The sequence below is a fragment of the Microchirus variegatus genome (genome assembly GCF_963457635.1).
Source record: "Microchirus variegatus genome assembly, chromosome: 13".
NCBI classification, from domain to species: Eukaryota; Metazoa; Chordata; class Actinopteri; order Pleuronectiformes; family Soleidae; genus Microchirus; species Microchirus variegatus.
This window is the reverse complement of record NC_139814.1, coordinates 22,236,089-22,263,303: the sequence shown is the minus strand read 5'-3', so window position 1 is coordinate 22,263,303 and position 27,215 is coordinate 22,236,089. Positions and strand designations below refer to the sequence as shown.

At 43.2% G+C, this 27,215-nt stretch overlaps 3 protein-coding genes across 3 annotated transcripts; all 3 read right to left on the bottom strand.

The window, feature by feature from the left end:
* Positions 1–2,045: 2,045 nt before the first annotated feature.
* On the bottom strand, positions 2,046–2,828 carry lrrc3b (leucine rich repeat containing 3B; the record flags this gene model as incomplete). Its single annotated transcript, XM_083899781.1, has 1 exon — positions 2,046–2,828. One exon carries the CDS (start codon positions 2,826–2,828, stop codon positions 2,046–2,048), a length of 783 nt encoding a protein of 260 aa, XP_083755907.1.
* Positions 2,829–18,454: 15,626 nt separating this feature from the next.
* On the bottom strand, positions 18,455–19,987 carry LOC310935643 (E3 ubiquitin-protein ligase arih1-like; the record flags this gene model as incomplete). The annotated part of the gene is made up of 1 exon (XM_083899576.1): positions 18,455–19,987. The coding sequence occupies one exon, from the start codon at positions 19,985–19,987 to the stop codon at positions 18,455–18,457; it is 1,533 nt and encodes a 510-aa protein (XP_083755702.1).
* Positions 19,988–24,711: 4,724 nt separating this feature from the next.
* Positions 24,712–26,341, bottom strand: oxsm (3-oxoacyl-ACP synthase, mitochondrial; the record flags this gene model as incomplete). Its single annotated transcript, XM_083899882.1, has 2 exons — positions 24,712–25,114; positions 25,359–26,341. The coding sequence occupies 2 exons, from the start codon at positions 26,339–26,341 to the stop codon at positions 24,712–24,714; spliced, it is 1,386 nt and encodes a 461-aa protein (XP_083756008.1).
* Positions 26,342–27,215: the final 874 nt, after the last annotated feature.

Sequence of the window (27,215 nt, the reverse complement as noted above, 5' to 3'; positions counted from 1 at the left end):
ATGACTCTGGACATGAGTAAAAAAAAACACACTGGAGCCACAGGATAACGTCCTATCACGGACAAACTTGAGTCAAACACGAGAACAAGCTCTCTCTACAAAGAGACACACGGGAGTTGCATCTTACCATGCACTAGCTAGCTACTCGGAGCTACATTACCGTTACAATATTGCCATAAATGTTGTATCGTGGACTTGTTCGTTACGTCCCTAGAATCCAGTGTCCTCTGTAGCCACGTAGCGAGATTTCACGTTCTCTGTTTGTTTTGTAAAATCCATTTTTGCCTGTATATCTAAAATTTTGTAAACATTAAGAGTAAATTTACATTAAATCTTAAGGGGAATTTGATATTTAGTGTTTACAAAAACGTCACATGCGTGGTGCTGTGGGGCTTTGAGATTTTCCAAAATGAAGGCTCTACGAAAGGGATTATAGTGTCACACCTTAAAAATAAATTCACCTTTTTATAGATATATATATATATATGTATAATTCCAAATTTCTTTCAAAAAAATGAATGTTATATTTAGACCTGAGAATCAAATTTTTAAAAACGCCATCATTTCCGTAGAAAAGGTAACGGTGATATTGGACAATAATGATGTTCTTTTCACACCGAACATGACACGACAGTCAATGCAGCCGCTTAAGTTTGGAATATTTGAAACTTGACCACTGGAATGTGGTGAAGGAGGACAGGATTTGGCAGGAAGTGAGGGAAGCTAGACTTCCTGGTCATGTTTGTATTTTGAGTAAAGCAGTAAATTTTGAGTCCTGTCCTGTCCCCTAACCCTTACCCTTACCCTTACCCTAACCCTAACCTTTTACCCTGGAGCTCCACACTCAGGCTTCCACAAAGTGGGGAACATAGGACCCTTTTTTTTTAAAAAAAGGTCCGATGCTCCCCGATCGGGGGAACATAGGACCCGGGGAACATAGGTACAACCCCCATTTATGGGGCCCTAAGATGGCCTGAGCTAATGCTAGTCACGTTAACGCATGGCGCGTTTCCATGACGACGGACCGGAAGAAGACGCGCGTGACATGTGTCATGTTTACGTGACTCCCACGTCTCTAAATTAACGTTAAACTTTAATAAACAGAGCGCTCCAGTTTCGACTGTAGGACGTGCTAACGGCGCTAAAGGAGCTAACGCAGCCAACGGAGTTAACTGGTAAACGGTGCCTGGACTCCGGTGTCCCGCGGCACGTAAAAAAACATGAAGTAACGCCGGTAACGCCGTTAATTACACTTGTGTTACCAAACCGGTACCTTAGAGGGCAGTAAAGTCACAAAAGTGGCCTCGCATTAATTTGGCACTTTCGGATTCAATTAAACAAATAAACCAGTTTAATGACGTTGGCTTGGAACAAATAAATGAGCAATCTTCGAAATACAATAGCTACTGCGCAAAACTTCTAAATATATAAAGATATGTTTGTTTTTTATCTCCACTATGCCTTGGTATCGCTTCATGTTCGGTGTGAATGCACCATGAGCCCCCGTTAAGACCGCGTACTAACACATCCATCCTCGGTGATCTGATTACATGTGGGCAGCACTTAGTGCGACTTTTCCACACAATTAAAGTGTACTCTGGATGCATTTTCAACTTCAACCACCGTGTATTTTAATACACTCTACACAACAATGTTGTTGCAGAGAGAAACTGCATCCATACATATTCAGGAACACGTGTCCTCTAATGACTCCGACTTTGCTTTTTTAAGATCGTATCAGAGGATGCACTCAGGATCGGATCGGGGCGCGTCCGCACTTGCACTCAGACCACTCAGGACGGACGTGATTACCGAGTCAGAACAGGGTTCTTTTTAAACTTTGTGGCCTCCCTTCTCTGTCTCTCTCTCGTCTCATCGTCTCAGATCAGTCACGGAACAAACCCTGGTTTAAGGACATACAACAACATTTCCAAAATACAAAGGTTTCATCAGCAGTTTGACGCTCACACAACTAGAAGTACAAAGAGTAAACACATTAAAAGTGGGTCCTGTTACCTTAAACATTTTGGCGTTTCACTAGGACATCAGACAACAGTGCTAATGTCGTCCGCCTCGTCCGGTTTCTTGGGCTTGCTAGGAAGAGACTTGAGGTACTCCAGGTGACGCCGGGCATCCTCCTGGTTCTGCCGAACATAATAGACTACATACGAAATGACCATGGCGAACCAACCGAACATGGTCACTAGCATAGCGTAGTCTGTGGTCCTTTTAGCCAGGTTACAGAGGTCAGTATCCACCGCCAAGAATGGTCTTCCCTCCTGGTCCAGAAGCTCTGAGCTCCTGCAGAGAACCCGGGCGGCAGCCTCGTGGTTGTGGGCCATTCCGCTGATGGCCTGCTGGAGGGCGCAGTCGCAGTGCCAGGGGTTATCATCCACAATGATGCGGGCCTTGAGGCGAGCAAAGGCATCCTTGTGTACGCTAGTAATACGGTTATGCGAGAGGTCCAGCACCTGTAACGTCCCCTCGATGCCACTGAAGGCCGCCTCGCCTAAATTCTCCACCGCGTTGTACGACAGGTTGAGCTCCCGCAGGAGCCGCAGTCCGTGGAAGGTCTGATCGGGCACGGCGCCGATTTGATTGTGGTCCAGCCTCAGCAGGACGGTGTCAACCGGCAGACTGGGCGGGATCTCCTTGAGGCGCGACTGGCTGCAGGTGACGTTGAGGCCGTGGAGGTGGGGGTCGCGGAGGCAGATGCAGCCCTTTGGACACATGCTGGCCGAGGGGAAGCACAGGGCCATGAGGACAAGGCTCTGGAGGAGCAGGCACATGGGGATGGAGCGCGACAGCCACAAGTCCAGCAGAGTCATGCTGACTGGCCGTCAGCAGCATCCCGCCTGGGGCCACAACACCGCCACTGGTCCCCTACACGCATAGCATTGCTGCGGCTGGTCCTCACTGTCGGTCCACGGGAGATACTGGAGAGGGAACTGATGTTTTCATGCTGGTTTGCCTGAAACAACAATCAAGAAAGACGGGATTATGGCATTTCTGGCATCATTGAAGAACAACTCTTTAGCATAATGTAAAACATGTAAGAGAGAGAGAGCTTCTATTTGCTGTTCAATCCCTGTTCCCCAGGGACCGTTTTAGCTGACGCACACCGCACATACGGAGAGTTAAACAGCCCGTAAAAGGCAGACGACGTCCACAGTGTGAAGCCAACAAGGTGCAGTGTAACCACTATAACCTCAATGATTCAGCATTTTAGCCCAAAGCATCCAGTTGCTAACGCTGCCGGCACACGCTAACGTAAACATTGATGTTAGCTGATTTAATGTAGCTTACTAAGGCTGCAGCTATTGAATATTTTTGTTTAATTCCTGCATCGCGTGTCATGCGGCCTGTTCAGCGCAGGGATCGTTGTTCCACACGGACCGTTTTAGCTGACGCACATACGGAGAGTGAAACAGCCCGTAAAAAGGCAGAAAATGTCCAAAGCGTGGGACCATTTCACGCTTCAACAAGGTGGCGTACCGCAACAGCACGTCTTCGATGATTCAGCATCTGAGACGATAGCATCCAGCTGCTAACGCTGCCGACACACGCTAGCGTAAACGATGTTAGCTGATTTAATGTAGCTTACTAGGGCTGCAGCTATCAAATATTTTTGTAATCAAGTATTACGCCAGTTATTCCTCGATTAATCAAGTAATCTGATTTGCAAAAATAAATAATAATCATAATTTTGCATCCTTGATTAATTGAACAATAATTGGCTGAATACAAAAATATTGGATAGCTGCAGCCCTAGATCTATCTGACAATAGCCTGTAGTGTAAAGCAACAATTACACAGTATGTCAATATTAGTGATGCTTTTCAGAGACAGAGAGATTGCCTCCATGAACTCAGGACTGAGAACATCTGTCCCAAACCGACATTGGGACTTAAAAATAAACACATTTTTGTCTGCTTATGATTCTACAGAGGTTAAAAAAAATGGTGATATAGACGCTCTTAATAAAACTGGCTTTGCATCCAGCAGCTCATGAGATATTCCTTTCTGAACCAAAGTGATTAACTGACTGACACGTCTGTTCCTCAGAGCCTTCTCGCTCGCTGCTGCCGCCGTGACTAACAAAGGAAAAGACTGGTGTCAGATAGATTTGGAGCTTCCAGATGACGTGAATATGCTGCTCTGCAAGTCTTCTTTAACCCTCGTTTTAGAACAAGCTCCTATTTCATGCTGACGTCGAAGAAACCAACAGAATTCCATGATACACAGTGTTGAACGTGTAGTATATGAACCCACAATTCTACTGTTAGGTAGAAAGAACTACTACTGTTTTACTTTCTCTGTCAATAATGGTAACTTATGGTAGAAATGGAATAGAAATGGGAACTTAAGAGCAGAGCTGAGACAACTACTCAATTATTAATCGATCGATGAATTTAAAACAAGATTTCTGATAGTTTTAGCTTCTTAAAGGTGCATTATGTAATAAATCTAAAGCAACTGGCCATAAAATCCTCCTCAAATGTCACAGAGACTCAGGAATAATGTTCATATAACAAACTGAACTCACCAACAACAACAGTACAGACAAAATATTTGCATAAAAAAAAAATATTTTGCAGACTGCAAATCATGTTTATGTTTTGAAATCATGTTTTGCCATGTGGCGCCACCTACCGCCGTCTACCAATCATTGCAGTCAGTAGAGTCTCAGCTGCCTAGCGACCACGGGTTGCCAGTTACGCAAAAAAACGAAACCTAAAAGACCTCGGTATTTTGAATTTGAGTGTAGTTACCGTTTTTGGCCACATTCTTACATATGGCGCCTTTAAACGAGAATATGTTCTGGTTTCTTTGCTCCACATAAACAAAGAAATCATTAAAACTCAATCTTTTTTGGTTCGTGGACAAAAACTAGACATTCGAGAACATCGTCATTTCCAGGTTTGTCAATCAATGATTGAAGTTTTTCAACACTTTCTGGACCAAACGATTACAATCGACAGATTAATCGATTATGAAAATAATCCTTAATTGCAGCTCTACTTACTAGCTACTACTTACTAAGTGTAAATTGAGAATATTACAGCTTGTTTGGATTCTCGCCAAAAAAAAGTACCAAGTTCTATCGCTAATGGAAAAGCAAAAAAAATAAAAAATGTGCCGAGGATGGTCGAGTCGTGCCGGTACCACGTATTGGAAAAGCAGCATTAGATCAAAATATAATGAATATTGTGTTGAAACAGGCAAATCTCTACTGGGGGAACTTCATAAACTGCCGACAATCCTCCACAGTATCCTTGTTAGACATTAAAAATCAGAACATTTTCTGTTTTATCAGAAAAGCAGAGCCGTTCTGTCCGATCTGCGAGCTAAACGGACTAAATCTTCCGCTCCGTGGCTCCGTATCTGAAATCCTTCACGTCGCATCTGGTCGAGCTGGCGAAATCCAATGCGGCGGAGTCCGAGAGAGCGATGGATCGGTTAAACGCGGGGATTTCGTGCAAACAACTCGAGGAAGTTAACATTTTATACAAGCTGTTTCTACGCAGCTGCTCTGTAAGTACGTGCTGATGAGATGGTCGCTGGTCTCAGGTCAGAGGTGCTCAAACGATGCCTCTCCCGCTCGCTTATCGATTATGAGACAGTCAATTGAGGTGAAAGGCAGCCATTAAGAAAGGCGTCAGAAGTAAAGTCGCTCAATTTAAGGCTGGGAAACGAGAACAGGCCGAAATATCAGCTGGCACTTAGGTGCATGACATCCGGGGAAATTCCTATTAATTATTTAACGACGAGTGCAACGGTCATAAAAATAGATGACATAAAAACATCTGTTTTCTTATTTTGCAATGCTTTAAGTGACAAATCTGATCGTTTTATCCAGGATTAGGCTGGTTTTTACCAAAATATAGTCTACCAACTATATTTATGATCTATTTTCTACTTGTTTGGTCCGTAAAATGTCATAAAATGTTGAAAAATGTTGATCTTTGTTTACCAAACCCAGGAAATTATGATATTCTTGTGCCTGTGATACGTCTTATTTTGCCCACAATCCTAATTATTTGTCAAATGGAGCAAAGAAACAAACAAAAACCGTTGCAGCCCTACCATTAATTACCATTAATTCCCATAAATTCCTGTTAATTCCCATGGAAACCTAATCATAACACAAACTATATTTGACAGGACAATAAGCAGGATTACAGGCGGCAGGATTACTGCATCAAATTGCCAATAATCCCTTCGCACGACATGTTTAAAATGAATGCACAGGCCTGATTCATGCATATATGATGAGTATTATGAGTGTATCTGTCTGTCAGTGGCTCAGCATTTAAAAGGGAAATAAACCCCCCCGTTTCTACCTGCATCTAAATTGCCAACGATCACTATGTTTGTGCTCTCCCTGAGATTGAAGGAGCTCGCAATCAAAAAATCATTAGCCTGCCGAGCCAAAGGCACTCACCGTCCCTCTGCTCGCAACTGTTGTTGTTGTCGTCGTTGTCGTTTCTTCCCCCCCCCCTCTCCTCCCTCCCCACCCCCGAACCGAACCTCGCAGCCAAAGCTGCTTCACGACGGTTTCACATCTGCTTTCACCTCCGTCTGAAAACACCCAGGGACGACACGCTGTCAGTGAACAGGCTCAGATATCGACGACATCGACGCTGTTTTTCCCACGCTAGAAAAAACAGAGAATCAACATGAACGGCGCGGTCACCGGGGAGGAGAGCTACGATAGTCGGAGATCACAAATACGACTGGATTTTTAAGTCCTTGGTTTGACATTTGCAGATGAGGATTGTTGTGTAAATTCTCTCGTCGCTGGTGAAGAATGAAATAGAAAACTTATGCCGGCCGACAAGTTTTTTTTTTTTTTTCCGTTGCAAGGAAAAGGTCAATCTTCACAGGAGTGATCCTAGCTGGAGAAAGACCCAGAGCAAAGTGAGCCCTCCACATGTATACCTGAGCAACTCCCCTTTTGCATTCCTCCAATAGACAAAGAGTCTGCCATTCAAGGCGGTGTTTTCACACCTCGGGGAGCCGACTCCCTGCGGATGTTGTTGGAAGGTGTCAGTTCAGGCTAGACACAATACACAATATACAATACACAATAAACAATACACTTGGTATTCTGTACTGGGCCGTTTTAGCTCTGAGACAGAGAAATTGAATTTACCATTACAGGATTAAGACACTTTCTCTTAACTTAGCGTCAATCTCCCAACATTTAGCAAAGGAAATCTAAGTCTAAAATCTCAATATTTAACAGAGGAGTCTGAGCTCGGGTCATGCAGTAAAGTACTGAACGATTCTGTGAACAAATCTTTTTTAATCAACTGATTCTAATGATTCAGTTACACTGCTTTACAAGTCGCTAGTTTGTTTGTGTCATGTATAAAACAAAGTCACGGCAGTTTCGGTCCATAAAATGTCGATAAAAACGTTAAAAAATGTCAAACCTGGACATGACACCATGTTCTCGAATGTTTTGTTTTGTCCACAAACCAAAAATGATTCAGTTTTAAATGATTTCTTTGTTATGTGGAGCAAAGAAACGAGAAAATATTCACATTGAAGAAGCTAAAACGATCGGAAATCTTGTTTTAATCATGAAAAAACTAACTCTAACTCCGCCCCCACATTGAGGAGCTACTATATTGTAATGGAAAACCAACCCAAACCCTTGTTTGAGACCCTCATGCGAAGGCTAAAGTGGTAAAATATGAATGAATCTGTTCTGGAAAATGCCTCGCGTTTGATATTTAAACCAGCAGATGGCGCACGTCCAACCAAAGCGGTGCCGTAATTAGCGGAAGAAGAAGATTAAAGCGAGGTGAGACTGAAACACAGCGCCTGTCGTCTCACTGTCTCTGTGTGTTTGTGTGTGTTTTTTTTTACACCGTATATGTTTTTATTTCCCGCCCCGTCGAGGTGCATATTTTCACACCGCACATGTCTGTAAACAACACCGGCCGTAACCATGGTAACAAGCTGCTTGTCAGGGACCAGGGAGCGAACCGAACGCAGAGCGGTGCAGCATCAGCTTTTATTAACTGCACTGGACAACAGCGTGATGATGACGGTGTCTCGTATTTGCCTGTGTGAGTGTGTTGTTTTTGAGTCATTTTTGGGGGAGGGGGGGTATTTCTGATTGTGCTGATGATCCATCAGTGAATCAGTGAGGTGGAGCTCAGCCTCGGCCTGACAAACACTCCTCAGGTTTCCCCCGTTAAATGCAGTTACAGGTCTGCGAGTGCAGTTTTTCAGAGAATGCACATCTCCTCCCCGCGTTCGTACGAGCAGGCAAAATCGCAGTTTGTCTGCCTACACTTTTGCAGCAGGCGGTCTGCGGCTTTAAAGCGACGCGGGCAGTCTCTCCTGCTTCATACCATGCCAGCTTTCTTGAATTGTCTGCAGATATTTTTTTTTTTTTTGTTGTCCACAATCTGCTGTTTGCTCTGTTTTGATTTCGTCTCGTCGTCACTATCACTTCCAGTCACAGCAGGCGGCTTCTTTTCGGAGGGCACAGACTGTGTACACACACACACACACACACACACTGCGGACCACCTGTCATATACTATCACACACTCACTGAACACTAGTGACAACACACACACACACACAGGTGGACACACACACACACCGGAGGAGAATAAATCTCATATTTCTGATTCGTCACGGATCGAGCTTCATTTCAGAATCCATTTAAAACCCGATTACCACAGGGCACCACCATCCCATAATATTAACCTGCTGCGCAGGGACGAGGACTTAAAGATGTGTGGAAAAAAAACAATCAGAGGAACAGAGCTGCAAAACGCAGCCCTTTACAAAACTGCGTGTTATAATTACTTTCTCCATTAACTGAGTCCATAAAACTGGAAAAGATGAGTTTCTACAACGTCTTGTTTTCTGTCCACAAGAGTGATTTCTTTGTCACGTGGGGCAAAGAAGGCAGAACACACACCGCGTTTAAGCAGCCGATTTAATCGATTCGTCGAGTAATCGTCCATTTGCGCCGGAAATCACACATTTAATAACACATTATGTACATGTGAACATCCTCAAAGGCCTAACCAGTCCAAGGAAGGAGTGAAAGAGTCGTCAAGGTTTGTTTTCAAATCAAAATATCGCAATTTGTTGATGCAAACGGAACATATTTAGCTCCTGTGAATGAAAAATAAAAAATAGTCCTACTGTGTTCTTCTCCTGACGCCACGTGGACAGAAACTTTGTCTTTAAGCCACTGCGACACTGTCCTGTCTCTGTCCGGCTGAAAGTCGAGCTGTCACTCCAGTGTCACGTCATGTGCGCTGTGCGCCGCGACTTCAGGGACGACCTCGCTATATTTGGCTGCATTATTGTCGTCCGCCCCCCCCCCCCCCCCCTCAGTTCTGACCGCGTCTGTGTTTTATCAACCAGAGAGGTCGGCAAGGTCACGTCAAGTGGACAAAAACAACAGTTCAGTTGATATGAGCTAAAAATGAAATAATTCAATTGGAAAAAGTACTTCATTATGACTTGATATTGATTGGCGGGGACAAATTAAGTTGATCGGGGCGGCCCTATATGGTCCGCGGGCCACATGTTTGAAACCAGTCCATTGAAATGCCTGTTTGATGGACTGATCCACTTGTTACTGCACATATACAATATACATATTTGCCTCATATGTCTATTCAACAGCTGCATGCATTCAATCTGTTTAACTCCACTAAATTAGCATTTTCACTCCGATAAACCAAACCTCCTCTTAAAATATCACATTTTTGTTAAATGTGTCTTTAGTGATGCACAACCTGTGTTTTCAGTCACATATGAATCACCAAAAAATGTGTGACTTTAATTCGGCAATTGATAAACGCGCCCAGCCTCATCCGTTTTAATGATATTTTAACTTGCTTCACCTTCACCGTCAACGTTTTCAGTCCAATTAACCAAACCTCGTTTTATATTGTGCAAATTTTTTTAATGTACTCTTTAGTGATGCGCAACGTTGGTGCCGACTGTGTTCTCAGTCACACATAATTCACCCGAAAACGTGTGACTTTAATTCGGCGGTCAATAAACGCACGCAGCCTCCGCAATTTTGACGATATTTCAACTTGTAGATGTGCAGCAGCTGCCGCCCAACGCCGTGCGCTTTAACTGGGGGGGAAACGAGCAGAAGAATTCTGCAGGCGGAGCGGGAATAAAGTTGGAAAACGCATCGAATGAACACCCGAGCGTGGATTCATTGTGCGCCGAATCAACAACAGAGTGATTATCTTTACTTAGCTGTGGACGTTAAGGTTTTGACACGCTGTCGTTTGGGAAATTACCCCCCACCAAAAAAAAAAAAATCGTTACATATGAATTTTATAATGGCGTCTGGCAGGCACGTCGCTTGTGAAAACATCACGCACCAAGCCCTACCTGAGCTTCACTACTGTCTGAATATCAGTGAGGGGAGGGGGGAATAAGGTGCAATGTAAATGTTATATTTAACAATATAATCATTTAATAAATGACATAAAAGCGTCTTGTGCACAAAGCATGTGGGATTTCTATAGAAGTGAGACGACGGCAGCATCAGCAGCAGCAGCAGAGACGCACAGACATCACAGACATCACAGACACAGAAGCAACAGGCGACACATGAGTGCGTGACTCACCAGCGGTCACAGTGATGAGCTGCAGTCACACTGACGGTGTTCATCTCACATGGAGGAGGTGATGGTGATGGTGGTGGTGAGGAGACGAGCTGTGTCCGTGGGAGCAGACTGTCTCCTCCTGCTGCTGATGCTGCTGCAGGAGTATGATGATGATCCACTCACTGCTGCTGATGCTGCTGCTGCTGCTGATGCTGCTGCACAAGTCGCAGTGTGAACTCGCATCTTTGCCTCCTTCCAGTGTGAAACACCGCACAGTGAATGGAGGGTGGTGGTGGTGGTGGTGGAGAGTGGAGGGAGGGGGGGGAGAGGGGGGGTCACCCTATGAAGTCACCGAGCAACTCGAGACAACATCACCTCCCATCAACCAACCAGCTTTCACCAGAGAAGTTGGCAAATGGAAGAGAAATGTGTTCATTTTTGTCGGGGAGGAGGAGGAAAAATGTGGCATTAAGTGAGAGAATGTGACTAAAACAAGATGTGCATAGATAGTGTTTTTGTTCAACAATATAAATAAAAAGTAGTTATAGAGAGTTGAAAAAAAACCACTATAGTCACGTAGTGCATTTTATTATTGAGGAAATTATTCACGCTCATAATGATGACGTGGAAAGAAGACCTTAATGGAAAGATAACCTAAATGAAAATGGAAAGATAACTGAATGGAAAGTTATGAAAGACAATTAAACAGAAAGATAACTAAACGGAAAGATAACTAAACGGAAATATCGTAATGATAACTAAACTAAAAGATAACTAAACGGTAAGATCGGAAAGATAATTAAATAGTAAAATAACTAAACAAAAAGATCGGAAAGATAACTAAACAAAAAGATCGGAAAGATAATTAAACAGAGAGATCGGAATGATAACCAAACTAAAAGATAACTAACCGTAAGAGATCGGAAAGATAATAAAATAGTAAGATAACTAAACAAAAAGATCGGAAAAATAATTAAACAGAAAGATCGGAAAGATAACTAAACAGAAAGATCGGAAAGATAACTAAACCGTAAGATAACTAAACAGTAAGATAACTAAACGGAAAGATCGGAAAGATAACTAAACAGTAAGATAACTAAACATAAAGATAACTAAACAGTAAGATAACTAAACAGAAAGATAACTAAACAGAAAGATAACTTAACATAAAGATAACTTAACATAAAGATAACTAAACAGAAAGATAACTAAACAGAAAGATAACTTAACATAAAGATAACTTAACATAAAGATAACTAAACAGAAAGATAACTAAACAGAAAGATAACTTAACAGAAAGATAACTAATCAGAATATAACTAAACAGTAAGATAACTAAACAGTAAGATAACTAAACAGAAAGATAACTCAATATAACCAATACTTGCTGCCATAACAGGACAAAGTAAACCCTTTTATTCTATTAAAGAATCATTCTTTGTCTCTCTCAGCCTCTCCCTTGTCTCTGTGCTCTTCACATGTTTGATTTCTAGGTTTTACTTTGTTGGTTGTAGGTTTTTTCCTCTTTGTGTCCTTTGTCCATGTTGGACTTTATGTCTGACTGTCTGTCTCGCACAAGACTGGGCGAGTCCATTAAATCAAATTAAATATGCAACACTGCACCTGCCCCTCAGCTCATTTGTCTCCGGCTCTTTCAAACTGGCAACCCCAGCTCCAATCTGGACCACAGTGCACGTCCAGCGGACTTTTAATTTGAAGGCACGCTAACCTGGTTTCCTGTCGCTGTTGGAGAGTCGGGATTTGGTCGACAGCTCGTGTTACATGTGTGTTTGTGCAGGTGCGTGTGGTCATATTATTATTATTGTGTTGTCAGAGGGAGTGAAATATTGTTTTAGTGGCTCTGTCTGTCCGTCTGTCTGTCTGTCGATCTTTCTGTCTTTCTGTCTTTCTGTCTGTCTGCGAGGACAATTGTAGACGTCATGCATTCCCTAACCCTTAACCTAATCTTAACTATCACAACTAGATGCTTATCTCCATCCCTTATCCTATAACCTTAACTATCAAAACTAGATCATTGTCCATTACCCTTAACCTGACCTTAACTACCACAATAGATCCACAACCCTTAACATATCACTACATGCCTGTCCCCAACCCTTAACCTTACCATAACTATCACAACTAGATGCCTGTCCATAACCCTTAACTTTCCCTTAACTATCACAACTAGATGCCTGTCCACAACCTTTAACCATACCTTAACTAGATGTCTGTCCCTTCCCCTTAACCTACCCTTAACTACCACAACAAGATGCCTGTCCCCAACCCTTAACCTAACTTTAACTATCACAACTAGATGCCTGTCCCCAACCCTTAACCTAACCTTAACTATCACCATGAGATGCCTGTCCATTACCCTTAACTTTCCCTTAACTATCACAACTAGATGAGTGTCTCCAACCCTTAACCTATAACCTTTACTGTACCTATCACAACTAGATGCCCGTCCCTTCCTCTTAATCTACCCTTAACTTGTCCTTTACCCTTAACCTGACCTTAACTACCACAACTAGATGCCTGTCCCCAACCCTTAACCTAACCTTAACTATCACAACTAGATGATTGTCCATTACCCTTAACTTTCCCTTAACCACCACAACTAGATACTTGTCCATTACCCTTAACCTGACCTTAACTATCACAACTAGATGTCTGTCCCTTCCCCTTAACCTACCCTTAACTACCACAACTAGATGCCTGTCCCCAACCCTTAACCTAACCTTAACTTTCACAACTAGATGCCTGTCCATTACCCTTAACTTTCCCTTAACTACCACAACTAGATGCGTGTCCCCAACTCTTAACCTATAACCTTTACTGTACCTATCACAACTAGATGCCCGTCCCTTCCCCTTAACTACCACAACTAGATACTTGTTCATTACCCATAACCTGACCTTAACTATCCCAACTAGATACCTGTCCACAACCCTTAACCTAACCCCAACTATCACAACTAGATACCTGTCCGAAACCCTTAACCTGACCTTAACTACCACAACTAGATGCCTGACCACAACCCTTAACATATCACTAGATGCCTGTCCACAACCCTTAACCTAACCTTAACGACCACAACTAGACTCCTGTCCTCCAACGAAGTCATAAACCATAAAAAGCCATTTTTTAAGGTGCCAAGATGTCCCCAATGTCTCAAATACGTCCTCTCTTCCTCTGGTTTATTCATTTTTCTGTGGTTAAGACACACACACACACACACACACACACACACACACACACACACACACACAATGAAAACAACACCAGCCCATTATAATAAGAAGAATGGCGGCTGATAATTACTGTATTTATCTGTGTGCTATTGTTGTGATTATGGCTAAAATACGGGGTTTCATGGCTGAACACTCTGTCTCTGACCTCAGCAGGAGGAGGAGGAGGAGGAGGAGGAGACGAGAGACAACAGACGGGTTGTGACAACGTTCGCCTGCCGCTTAAACTCAGAGTGAAGTCACAAAAAGAAAACCCAACGTGCTGCTCGGGCGTTCGACTGCATTTGTTGTGACAGTGCGTCTCCGAAGCAGGTTCATTAGCGTTTGAGACGAGTCATTATCCTGGAGGGTGAGGGCCATTCCAAAGCTCTCAGAGTGTTTGTGTAGACACAAAGCATTAAGTCTGCCAAAGTTACAGGAAACGAGCGCGTGATTAACGGCAGCCCTTTGTTAAGTGGTTAGTCTTCCTGTATCCTGGACGCTGTGTGTATATATATATATATATGTATTATATATGTGTGGAGTCAGAGGATGGAGACGCTTCATAAATGCTGAGGAGGCTTTTAGTGCACCGCAGCTCGTGATGTCAATCGCACAAGCTTGAGACAATAAGCGTGACATGATTTATGTACAGTGCGAGGTTATTATTGCTAACGAAATAACGGAAAACTTAAAATTGAAAAAAAAAAAAAGTAGAGTTTCAAAATAAAACGATAACCAATTGGATCCGAAGTTACGAAACTATCTTAAATTGTAACGAAAATGTGCTTTGTTTTTCCGTCTTTGTAACATGAGCCTTTTGGGTTCATGTGAAGTGTATTTATTGTTTCATAATAAGGGGTTTTAAGGTTAAAATACTTACTTACAAAAAAACTAATAAAAACTAGCAAACTCTCTCTAAACACTAAATTAAACTTAAAACAAACAATCACTGTCAAGCAAAACTAACTGTCTTTTGGGTTCATATGAAGTGTATTTATTGTTTCATAATAATGGGTTTTAAGGTTAAAATACTTACTTACAAAAAAACTAATAAAAACTAGCAACTCTCTCTAAACACTAAATTAAACTTAAAACAAACAATCACTGTCAAGCAAAACTAACTGTCTTTTGGGTTCATATGAAGTGTATTTATTGTTTCATAATAATGGGTTTTAAGGTTAAAATACTTACTTACAAAAAAACTAATAAAAACTAGCAACTCTCTCTAAACACTAAATAAAACGAACAATGGCCGTCGCTGTCAAGCAAAACTATCAGACGTTTGGGTTCATATGAAGTGTATTTATTGTGTCATAATAAGGGGTTTTAGGGTAAAAATATTAATATTAAAATACTTACTTACTTGTAAAATACTTACAATACGTATTATGACCTTTTTGAATCATGCACCGGGCAAATTATTGCAAAAAACACTAAAACTATCGCTACATTTACAAAAAAAAAACTAATAAAAAACTAGCGAACCCTCTCTACAAACGAATTACAATTTATTTGAAAAACAAACAATGGCCATCTGCTGTCAAGCAATACTATCAGACTGGACTGAGGGAGCGCTCGTGTGTATACAGAGTCAATCCCAGCTGACACAGGGCCAGAGGTGCATGGAGGGGTCACACCCTGGATAGACAACTGTGTTTAACCTCTGCATGTTTTTGGACACACACAAACGCACACACACACGCACACACACGCGCACACACACACACACACAAACAGGGAGAAGTGACAAATGTAAAGACTTTCGATCCACAACCTCATCATTTACTGTATATATATACACACATATCCTCACAGGAGGCCCTGGCCTCAGCTACTCATGAATCATTTATGAATCATTATAGACATACACTGCCCCGCTCACCTTCCCTTGCTGCTGCTGCCGCTTTTCACCCATAAAAATCAAACAAAGCGTCATTGATCTGTGATGAATAGGAAAAGGTCAGCTGCCCTGACGCTGATGCAGTAGTTCAGGAGATACTCACAGGTCAATATGTCCAGAGAGCGACGAGAGTGACCTTGTTTTGATGTTTGTTTGTAAACGAACGATGAAATGTCCGACGTTCATTTTATGAGAATTTCTCCTATCTTTGTTTTTTAAGTTCCTGTCTTTTATTTTGTTAAAGTTCTTGGTTTCCTGTGTATTATGTTTATGTCTCAGGAGGCTGGGCTGCTAACCCTGTGCTTCGAGGAACACTCACCTGCAACTTGTATCCTTGTTTACTTCTGCTATTTAGACTCTGGATTCAGCGTGTCGTGTCCACTCTGTGTGATAATGACTATATTTAACAATCTGGATTTCCACTTATTTTGGGTTCAGTCTGTTTATCTTTATAAATATATATATATATACCGCACTACACCACTCGGTGGAAACACACAACTCCAAGATGCAAAAGAGAAGAGATTAGCCAAGAGAAACAAATCAAGTAAAGTTTTGATATTGGCATGGAAGAGTAAGCTGAGACACAATCTTAATCCCACTATGTTTCATTAATTTGGCGCTAAAGAAAGGAACAGTTGGGGCTGGTTATTTTTGCACAATACGGACAAATATGTACTGTACTGTACTCTATTCTGTGTGTCATACAAATACACTTTAAAACAACCTGCAACCAAACTTTTTTATAGAAACAGAAGAGGTGAAAATCTACGGGTGCAGGACTGTGGCTTCATGGACTGACAGACAGGTGCTCATGGTAGCAGGACAGTACAAGACGCGTCATGTTTACGTGACTCCCAATGGTTAAAATGAGTCTCTAAAGTAACGCTAAACTTTAAAAACAGAGTTCCTAGACTGTAGGCGTGCTAACGGCGCTAAAGGAGTTAAAGGAGCTAGCGCTGGTAAAAGGTGCCTGGACTCTGGTGCCCCTGCACGTAAACATAAACAAAACGCATATTTGTCTGGTCAGTCGTCATGGAAACGTTAACGTACCTAGCACTAATATTAAACTACACTGAGCTGCATCTATTAAGATCGTATGGTGTATGTATGAATATACAAACCTGTAACTGCAGTTAACTCCGCCACAATGCCTGATTTGAAAATGCCAACGAAGTGGGCTGAGCCCTGAGTGAGGTGTAGGAGGAGGGAGTGGTTAAGGGGCGTGGTCTGGTAGTGATTACTTTGAGAATCATAAATCTAAACGTAAAACAATTATGGGTGAGATAGTTTGGACAGAGGGTGTTGTTGGTGAATGTGTCTCTCGCCGAAGGCCGCTCTAGTTCGACTGTAGGCATGCTAACGGAGCTAGCTGTTAAACGGTCCCTGGACTCCAGTGCCGCGGCGCATAAACATGACGTCGCGTGCATGTTTTTCCAGTCAGTCTTCATGGAAACACGTTGTGCGATAATGTTGACGCCGTTAAGGTACCCAGCACTAATATTAAACTACACTGAGCTGCATCTATTAAGATCGTAGTGTATGAATTTCTCGATATCGCAATTCTCTCTGATTGTAGTATTCATATACAAAAACAGTCAACATTTGCCCAATTCCTGATTTAAAAATGCCAAAGAAGTGGGCTGAGGCCTGAGTGAGGTGTAGGAGGAGGGAGTGGTTAGGGGGCGTGGTCTGGTAGTGATTACTTTGAGAACCATAAATCTAAACGTAAAACAATTATGGGTGAGATAGTTTGGACAGGGGGTGTTGTTGTTGTTGTTGTTGGTGAATGTGTCTCTCGCCGAAGAGCGAATTGTAATTTTTCACTGTCAATGTGTGAGAAGTGTCTGTTGTGACAATGGTGCCGCTCCAATAGTTTAGAGCGTTCTTATGAACAATCTGTGAAAAGCCCATTATTATTCCCACAGAGGCACATTTTGCCTCATTTGGCGCTTGTGAAACATATAAATAAGACACGCGCCGCCGCCAGACGGCCAGCATTTAACTATTCTGCATCATCTCACGAGACCCGATTCTTCCGTTTATGAAGCGAGCAGATGGATGGGGCTCCTCGTCCTTCCTTCTGCTCGCTGCAATCTGTTAAGTCAAATTATCCTCAGAGAAAATGAAGAAGATGTTGCTCGCCGGTGCTCCAGGAAAGAATGTGCGTTCGCGGAAAAGATGTTTTGCAACACAGGCTCTCCCCCCCCTAATCTGCAAGAGTTAGAACACGTTTATTGATTGTGCCATTCTTCCTGTGCACAACAACAACAAGAACAACAACAACAACACCCTGGAGCTTAGCGGCAATGTAATAGTGGCTACTTTCATCTTCCAATACATTTTTCAAATGATCTGACTGATGAAATAACTTCCTACCAACAATCCTTCAAAACTGCCCTTGTGGGACAAACTTTCTTTGCCCCTTTGAGACTCAGGTCTCGGCACATTTTAATGGGAAAGTAAGATTGTTCAGGGGAGGTTTATATTGCTAACTATACTGTAGCACATTTCCTTTTTGGTAGTGATGTTTTACAGCAGCTGGCATCAATACGGTTACACAAAATCCAAAATGACAACACAGTAAAATTGGTTCTTAGTGTCTGCCTTAAAATGGTTGATTTTGCAGCAGAAGGCCCTGTTAAATTGCATCCACACTCTAGTTTGTTTAGATGCTCGATTGTCTGTTGCACTGGGACGCGTCTTCAATCCTCAGTGTACTCCCACAGCTCGTTCTCGTATCCTTCGTGAACGTGCTGTAGCAGCACTTCTCGTCTGCTCGCGCAGTACCTGTATTTGTCTTGGATTTCCTGCTTCAAATTCTGCAGGGAATCGTGCGATATGTCTTGCTCCAAGTACCGGGACAGCACCTCGGTGGCCTTTTCCAGGTCTGCCTGGTTGTTCTCGAAAATAATGCACTGGTTGTTCTTCTTGAGGTAGAAGGCGAAGACGTACGTGAACATGAGCGTGGAGCGGCACTGGCACAGCACGACCATGGCCTTCCTCAGGAACTGCACCTCGTTCCAGAACATGTGCTGCTCCATCGCCTCCATCTTCTCTTTGACCCGGGCGTAGAGTTTGTGCTCAAAGCGCAGGCTCTGCATGTGGTTCATGTAGCGGTTGCAGTAGAACAGGTACCTCTGCAAGGCCGCCCTGGAGCGGTCTTGGGCATCTCTGGCTGCTCTGGCATCGTCTTCGTTGTAGCGATTGCAGTTGTACCAGGCGGAGCCGTGCGGCTCCCATGGGCCGAGGCAGACCCAGCAGAACTCCGCTTGGCAATTGCGGTTTCGACAAACCATGTGATTGCAGCCACCGTTTTTCTCGATGGGCACATGGCACCTCGGACACTCTTTGGTGTTGACTGCGATCCAGTTGGAAGTCTCGCTGTCGTCGTCGCATTTTTTGATCCATTTCTTCAGCCACTTACACTTCACGGGGTCGTGCCACATCTGTGCACAGTTGAAACAGAACTGGTGGCCACACCTGCACCTCACCGGCTTGGCGTCCGGGTACTGGACTCTGATGGCGTGGCAGCAGTCTGGCGCAGGACACCACTTTAACAGCAGATTGCACCCAACGAAACTGTTTGTGATCAAATGCTGGTACTTCAACTTCACTCTCGAGTCTTTTATGAGACCCATGACTGTGTCGTCATCGACCAAAATGGGACAATTGTGGGCGGGACAAGAAATAGTCTGCCCTGTTCCGTCTTCTATGATTTTTTTGGACAGGTAAAATTCCCAGCACTGCACGCAGAACTTGTGTCCACACCCCAGGCCTGTAAAATAAGAGTTGGGGAAGTTTTCGCAGCATATGTCACATGCCGCGCCCTGTGTCAACGATCGGGTCGTTACTGGACTACGCCTCAGAACCTTCTTACTAGGGTTAATAACATGACACTCAATGAAAAGCTTGTCCAGGTTACCATTAAAATATCTTTCCAAAAGTCTCTCTTTGTCCCAGTTGAAGTGACTGAGAAGGATGCGCGTTGTCGTCGGAGGATTTTGGATGACCTCGTTTATCTCCATGATACATTCCAACATATGTTGGTGGACTTCCTCTGGATCTAAGACCTGAAATTCGTAGTCCTCTTCCTCCTCGGGACAGTGACTACTTTCACCGGCATCCACCGCCGTTTCCAGCAACTCACCCTTTGGCGGCTTCCCTGCGGTACTGCACTCTACAGATTCATTCACTTCGCTATCACATTCATGGTCATATCCATCATATGAGTCCATTCCCAGGGTGGAAAACTAAAGGTCTACAGAGTGGGAACTGATGCGTTTTTTCTTTCCTGTGGCTCTTCTTCAAAATATCCCTGTTGCAGGGAACTGCTCCGTCAATTGGTGGTGGTGTTTGATGGCAGATGGAATCCAGAATTCTACATTACTACCTTCTGAATTCTTCTTGCTAAATGATGTCAACGGCACATCAAAGGAACAACCCTTTGACATGTGATCCAGTGGCCCGGGCGTCCAGTCGAATAGTTTGTTAGGTAGGTGAATGCAGTTAGGAGACAGGTTGCGGTTGCCAGGTAACCGAGAGACTCCAGTTGCTAGGTGACGGACAGCTGTTGCCAGGTTGCTAGGTTTCTGTCAGTGAACTCGCTTTGACGTCGCCATCAAATTAATGACACATTACCAAACGGAACCAAAACGGTACGATACGATCAGGGCGACGCTAGAGCGGCTCCACCCACAACAGTCAGCGGACTGGGCGACAGGAAAACGCCACTCCCATTTCTTGTGACCGCAGTCTTTTCTCATACAAAGCTTAGCGTCTGTTGTGTCGCGTTCGAACGTCACGTTTACGTATTTTGCTGACAGGCCATACCTCCTCCTCCTTCTTCTCACTCCCCGTTCATTCCCATGGGAAATGTATTCACGGGCCACTTTTCGGAAACTCATCATATTCCATTCGCTGTAAAATAACGTCACCCATTGCACCCAACTGCCACTATATTCTACTCCAATCACCCTAGTGGTCACTTTGACCATTCATACATTCACCATTCCACGCCTAAAGGCAGACAGACAGTAAATGATGTTTATTTACCAGGAAGTTCAGCGGCAGTTCAATGAAAACCTCCACGAGGAGAAGCTGGGCTCGCTGCAGATCTCTGGTTGTCTTTAAAAGGCAGTAGACAGGCAGGTCAGGGACAGGCAGGGTCGATACCAGGGGTAAAACAATCTGAAAAACGCTGGAGAGACTCGTACTGGTGACATAAAACAATCTCGCATTGAGTGAACAGAGAGAGGAGTCTGTGGTTGATCGGTGATCAGAGTCAGCTGAGCTCAACAGGTGAGGAGAGTTGGACTAATGAGCAGAGAGTGACTGGCAGGCAGGTGAGGAGGAGGAGGAGCTGGTTGAAACACTGGGAGCTGAGGGGAGTGAGAGAGGGTAGATCATGATGATTACAATTTTGTGGTAATACCATCTTATTTCTGTCGTAATTTCACCAAGTGATAACGATGGAAAAAAGTGTAGGCAAGCAAAGATGCATTTCAACTATTTGTTTACAAACTATTTTTTGTCCAAAATTTGACCAAAAAAAGTCATATTTAGAATGTCGTCCAAAATTTCAACAATTTTTGTTGAAAAAACGTGTTTGTCCAAAATTTGACAAAAAAGTCATGTCGTCCAAAACTTGACATTTTTTGTTGAAAAAATGTTTTTGTCCAAAATTTGACCAAAAAAAGTAATGTTGTCCAAAACGACAATTTTTGTAAAAAAAAAAAAAAAATCCAAATTTTGTCAAGAAAGTCATGTCATCCAAAATTTTACAATTATTGTTTTAAAAAAATGTTGTCCAAAATTTGACCAAAAAAGTGATCATATAATATGTACGGAATTTGTCAATTTTTGTTGAAAAAAAATGTTTTGTCCAAAATTTGGCAAAAGTCATGTCGTCCAAAATGTGACAATTATTGTTTAAAACAAAATTTTGCCCAAAATTTGACAAAAAAAGTAATTGTATAGAATTTCTGGAATTTGACAATTTTTGTTGAAAAAAAAATTTTGTCCAAAAATTGACAAAAAAGTCATACTTTAGTATGTCGTCCAAAATGTGACAATATTTGTTGAAAAAAAATTGTGTCCAAAATTTAACAAAAAAGTTATAGTATAGTATGTCGTCCAAAATATGCCAAACATTTTCATTTTGTCTTACACTAATGGTAGCCTACAGTTTACCAAACTACCAGGATATTACACAGTATTACAGTAATAGTATTCCCTTATTTATTACCACACTATTGCCATTGTTATACTTGAAATTCCATTAGAAAAGCACATTACGTCCAATAAAATACCATGTTGTTACTGTACTGTACTGCATAAAGGTTTACAGTGTTTGACCAGTGTATCTGTTCTGAAAAATCGATACTGTTACACTGTTACAGCAGCAATTACAAAGCCTTAATGACAAACACCTGAGCTGTTTACGAGGCTCTAATCATTTCTCTGTGATTATCCATCATTTTAAGGAGCCCCGTTTGTACTGTAACACGCCAAGTGAACAGTCTTTAGCCTTGTACTGCATTATGCTGTAGTTCTTATCCAGGGGGGAATATTCTTCTTCTTTTTTCTTTTTTTTTTACTGTGTGCAATTAGAGTCAAGTACTGCAGCATCACTTTGCATAATGTGACGAGTCTCTCCAGTGAAGAAACTCTCATCATCAGATAAGCGCTAAGACGGTTCTCCACCGCCGAAGCTTTCTTTTAACCCAGTGCACCACAGCGTTTAAAACGTGTGTGCAACTTTTATTCAACAATCTTCACATGGAGGTGTCACAAATACAACAATATCCTGTTTCTGTCAACACACCAACCCTACCTTGAAGGGGCATTTCAAGGGAGGACAGGGGACCCCGGAAGCTGGGGAGCCCCAACAAAACCTCTCACATCAAACCCTCCATCGTCCTTATCGCCTTATCCTCAGATCTTGTGATCTAGTGTTTTTCCACCTGTTTTTTTTTTTTTATCACTTTTCTACTAATTTGACATGTTTGTAAGAAGAAAAGCTGCGAGAGTGCACGCGCGCGCACACTCCATACGCCGCTCTGTACAAACACAAGCCTTATCTGGACAGGAACTATCGATTCCTGCTCCTGCGATGATGACTTTCGGGTTCCATGTTATTCCCGTCTGCTGCCTTCTCTACATCCCTGCCATCTAATTAGAAGATATCCGAGATGAATTGTGATTGCCATGGCAACAGAGTCGGCATGCATTCCTTTGATATCACCCTGTCCCACAAGGACCACCGTTTATCATCAGGTTCTAAAATTGGCTCTGTGTTTCTCATTCTCTCTCTCTCCTCCTCTTCAGCCATTCATTCATTCATTCATTAGAAGTGACCATTATTGTGGTTTAGTCTTCCTTGGACTCCAGTGGGTTTTTTCTATAAAACACTATATTAGTTCATTCATTTTGCACTGTTCATGTCTTAAAGCATGTAAAAGTTAGGTTTTTCCCAAGCTGCCACATCGTCTTAAATCCCATTTGATTTCAATTCATTCCAATCAGTTTTGACGATGAGATAAACTTTTATTTTTGGGTCTACTTGGGATTGAAACAGAAGATAGATCAGCCCATGGTGTAGTGGAAAATGAACTTGGCTTGTTGCTGGTTCAAATACTGACCGTTAATTGACATCTGAGAGGCTTCCCCTGATCAGTAAAACAGTCTTAACTGACCCCAGGTCCAGGTTCCTCCGAGTGTTGGTCCCAAGCCATGGTGTCATGTAAAATGAGATTGAAGAAGGATGAGACTGAGGAGATAAAAAGTGAAATAAAGAACTTAAGAGTACATCCTGCCGGAAATTACTATTAGAAGAACTTGTTGTCCATTAATCTTGATTCCACATTAATGCACTCACTCCTTCAATCATGATGGTGCAAGTTGGTCACAGAATGTGGGCGTACCTGTAAAGAGCTTACACTTTTTTTTTTTTTAATTTATCTCTGTCAGATACTTTTAAAATTCAAAATGGATGAATAATTGATTTATCCATTAGCTGGACCTGACACGGGGAAGAGTTAATAAAGAATCCCGGCTAAAAATGGGTCTGGAAAGACGTTGCAGTCGCGGTACAGTCGTTCATTATCTGGCTCCGCCTTTAGATCACCTAAAATTTCACTATTCAGTGGTTCAACATTCATCAAGTGAAATACAGAGCAAGTCAAATGGTTCAAACTGAGACTAAACAGAGGGTTTTTTTTTTACTAAAACAACAAAAAGGCATCCTAAGATATAGTCTTCAAGAGTTTAGATACAGACAAGTTGACTCACATGAGTTTATTTGAAGATGATTTACCTCGGATCCAAGAGGCTTCTTCATTTCCAGCCGCACCAGTGTGTTCCAGTCGTCATCAGTTGGAATTTCACAAAATTCCTATGAAGAACTCAAAATACTGTTCAAACGATGATCAAAATACCAACAACAACAAAAATACAAAAGCGCATATGAATAACTGAGTTGCTTGCTGTACGCCAGCGCCATCTGCTGGTTTCATGCACAGATGTTTCACACTGATGATTTTTACAGTGTTTCTGATGATCATCACATTGCAGATAACAGGAAGTAGACCTGCCAGGACCAGGGCTTTCTCTGTATCGAGGTACAAATCCTTTATCCCAAGATAATTTTGCTGCCAACAGGCTCACAATGAAAATCAGACTTTAGTAATTTAACAAACTGAACCTGGGTCACTCTGCAAATGGCCTGTTCTACCAACTGAGAGCGAAATCTTTGCAATAATAGTGTGTTGTATATATTCTGGTAAGCATCCCTTTAAAGCTTTTCATTTCCAAAAAGAAAAGATTCTTTAGATGCACACTTTTATTCTCAAGAACAAACAACCAGTAGCTTGATTAATAAATATTCAGTCATTGAACTTCTATCACAGCAGAAACGTGATCTCTAATATATAAAGAGTCAGGGATTAGCCTCCGTGTGTCGTCACACGCTGCTGAGACACAGTGAAGCGTTGGTGCCACCGAATCCGAACGAGTTCGTGAGGGCGACCCTTCGGCCCCGAGTCCGCCACGGCTGAGCCGCGCAGGGAACATAGTTCAGGTCAAACTCGGGCTCTGTGCGGTCTAAGTTGAGGGTTGGGGGCAGGATCCCATGGTAGCAGGCCATGGCTGTGAACGCGGCCTCCAGAGCGCCCGCGGCCCCAAGCAGATGCCCCGTGGCCCCTTTGGTGGAGGAGACGGCCAGGCCCTCGGCGCTCTGCTTGAAGAGCCTTTTGATGGCCGCGTTCTCGGCCGCGTCGCCCAGCGGCGTGGACGTGGCGTGAGCGTTCACGTACGTCACGTCCGCCGGTGAGACGCCGGCGTCTCTGAGGGCGGCAGACATGCACCTGCGAAGACAGGGAGGGGATTAGCAATGTGTAGAGTGTATTTCTGATTCATTTAATGTTATATTCATTGAAATAAAGTGTTTTTCCTTAAAAAATAAGGACATTTCTAAAGTGAGGACAGAAATGTTCTCTTCAAGGTGTGCACAGGGCAGTGAAGCAGAAAACAAAATTCATCCTCCACAACATTTAGGTCACATTTAACACATAATAGAAAACAGCTTTTCAACATCCTGAAATGAGTCACCTGAAGGCACCATCTCCATCTGCAGTAGGTGCAGTGATGTGGCTGGCGTCCCCCGAGAGGCCATACCCCAGGATCTCTGCGTAGATCCTGGCTCCTCTCCTCACTGCGTGCTCCAGCTCCTCCAGCAGGAGCACAGTGGCTCCTTCGCCCATCACGAAGCCCTCCCTCTCTGGGTGAAAGGGTCTCGATGCCAGCACGGGCGTGTCGTTCCATTTGGTGGCGAGGGCGCGTGCCCTCGAGAACCCGGCGACCGCCAGAGGCCCCACACAAGACTCGGTTCCACCCGTTACCATAGCAACCGCATCACCGTGGGCAATGAACCTGGCGGCATCGCCTATGGCATGTGCTCCTGTGGTGCACGCCGTGGACACAGCGTGATTGGGACCCTTTAATTTGTGTTTGATGCTTATGTGGCCTGCAGCCATGTTGACGAGGATGCGGGGCACAAAGAAGGGGCTCACTTTACTGTAGCCTTTCTCCTGGAAGGCGGCAGAGGTGCGAGCTATCTCGTCCAGTGACACCATCCCCATGCCGACAGCCACCCCGGTATTGAGCTGTTCCTCTGGGGATGTGGGGTACCACCCGGAGTCCTGCAGAGCAAGCTGAGCAGCTCCGAGGGCCATCACCGTGGCTGGTGCCATGCTGTTAATCTCTCCACGAGAAGCAAATTTCCCCGCGTTGAATTGACCCTCTTCAGTCCCTTTGCTTACCAGAGCAGCAACTTTACAGGGGACAGTCTTGTACTCCTCAGGGTCAAGGCCAACAATCCCACTCTGGGCCTTGATCAGGTGACCCCAGGGCAGTGCAGTGCCCGTCCCCAGAGGTGACACGATACCTATGCCGGTGATAACAACCCTTCTTCTCTGAGCTTCAGAGCCGTGACGCCTGGAGTGTTGGTGTGGATAAATAACGTGTAGACGTGTCCTCATATTCTGTGATCTCAGCTGGAGTTTAGTCCAACAGGACAGTTGTAAAGCAGACATGTTGCTTTAAAGATAAACTTAAAATATTCAATCTGAAATTTCGTCCTGATCAAACCGAACAATGCCGAATTGTAGATCACTTAAAAAAGCTTTTAATTCCCGAAAACGTGCGCTCATTTCAAACATTTAAACATTTAAATCTCGATATTTAACAGAGGAGTCCGGTGTAGTTAGCGAGAGCACAGCCGAAAGCCGGCGATCGTGAGCCGAATCAACAACCTGTTCAGCCGTGTTTCAGTCCAGCGACTGTGAAAGTATTGAACTAATCTTTATAATTAACTTATTCTAATGATTCAATACACCAAAAAATAAATTAGTTCTCTGCAGAGAATCACCACCACAGATATCACCACAGCCAACATGAGCGTCTGTTCTTACATGTGCCTGTAAATACAGTGAACGCCACAGTCGCTTAACGACTAACTGTCAACTAATACTGTCAGTTTAAAAGTGCAAGTGGAGATAAAAATAATAAAATCCTATCAAAAACGCAAATCATATAAAAGCAACAACAAAACAAATAGTTACATATAATATTGACGATGCTACAAACAGTCAGGCACTTTTGAGGCAGCTCCTTGCCGGACCCAAAAATGTCAATCGAGCAGTGGGAGTAACACTAAATGCGGAAGTCAGAAACTTTTTTTGGAATAGCAGCTCCATAGGAATGAACGGAGCCAAAGAGGCGGTGCTCTATCCAGTTTTTATAATACATCTATGTAGTCGAGCTGCGAAACCCCCCAGTTAGCCTGTTACAGGCGAAAAAATACGCAATTACACCGGGCTCACTTACCATCTTCGTAGTGTAATTTACAGACTGTTCGTCCATGTCGCGACATTTTTTTGTCAACAAAGTCCAAAGTAGCGCCGACAT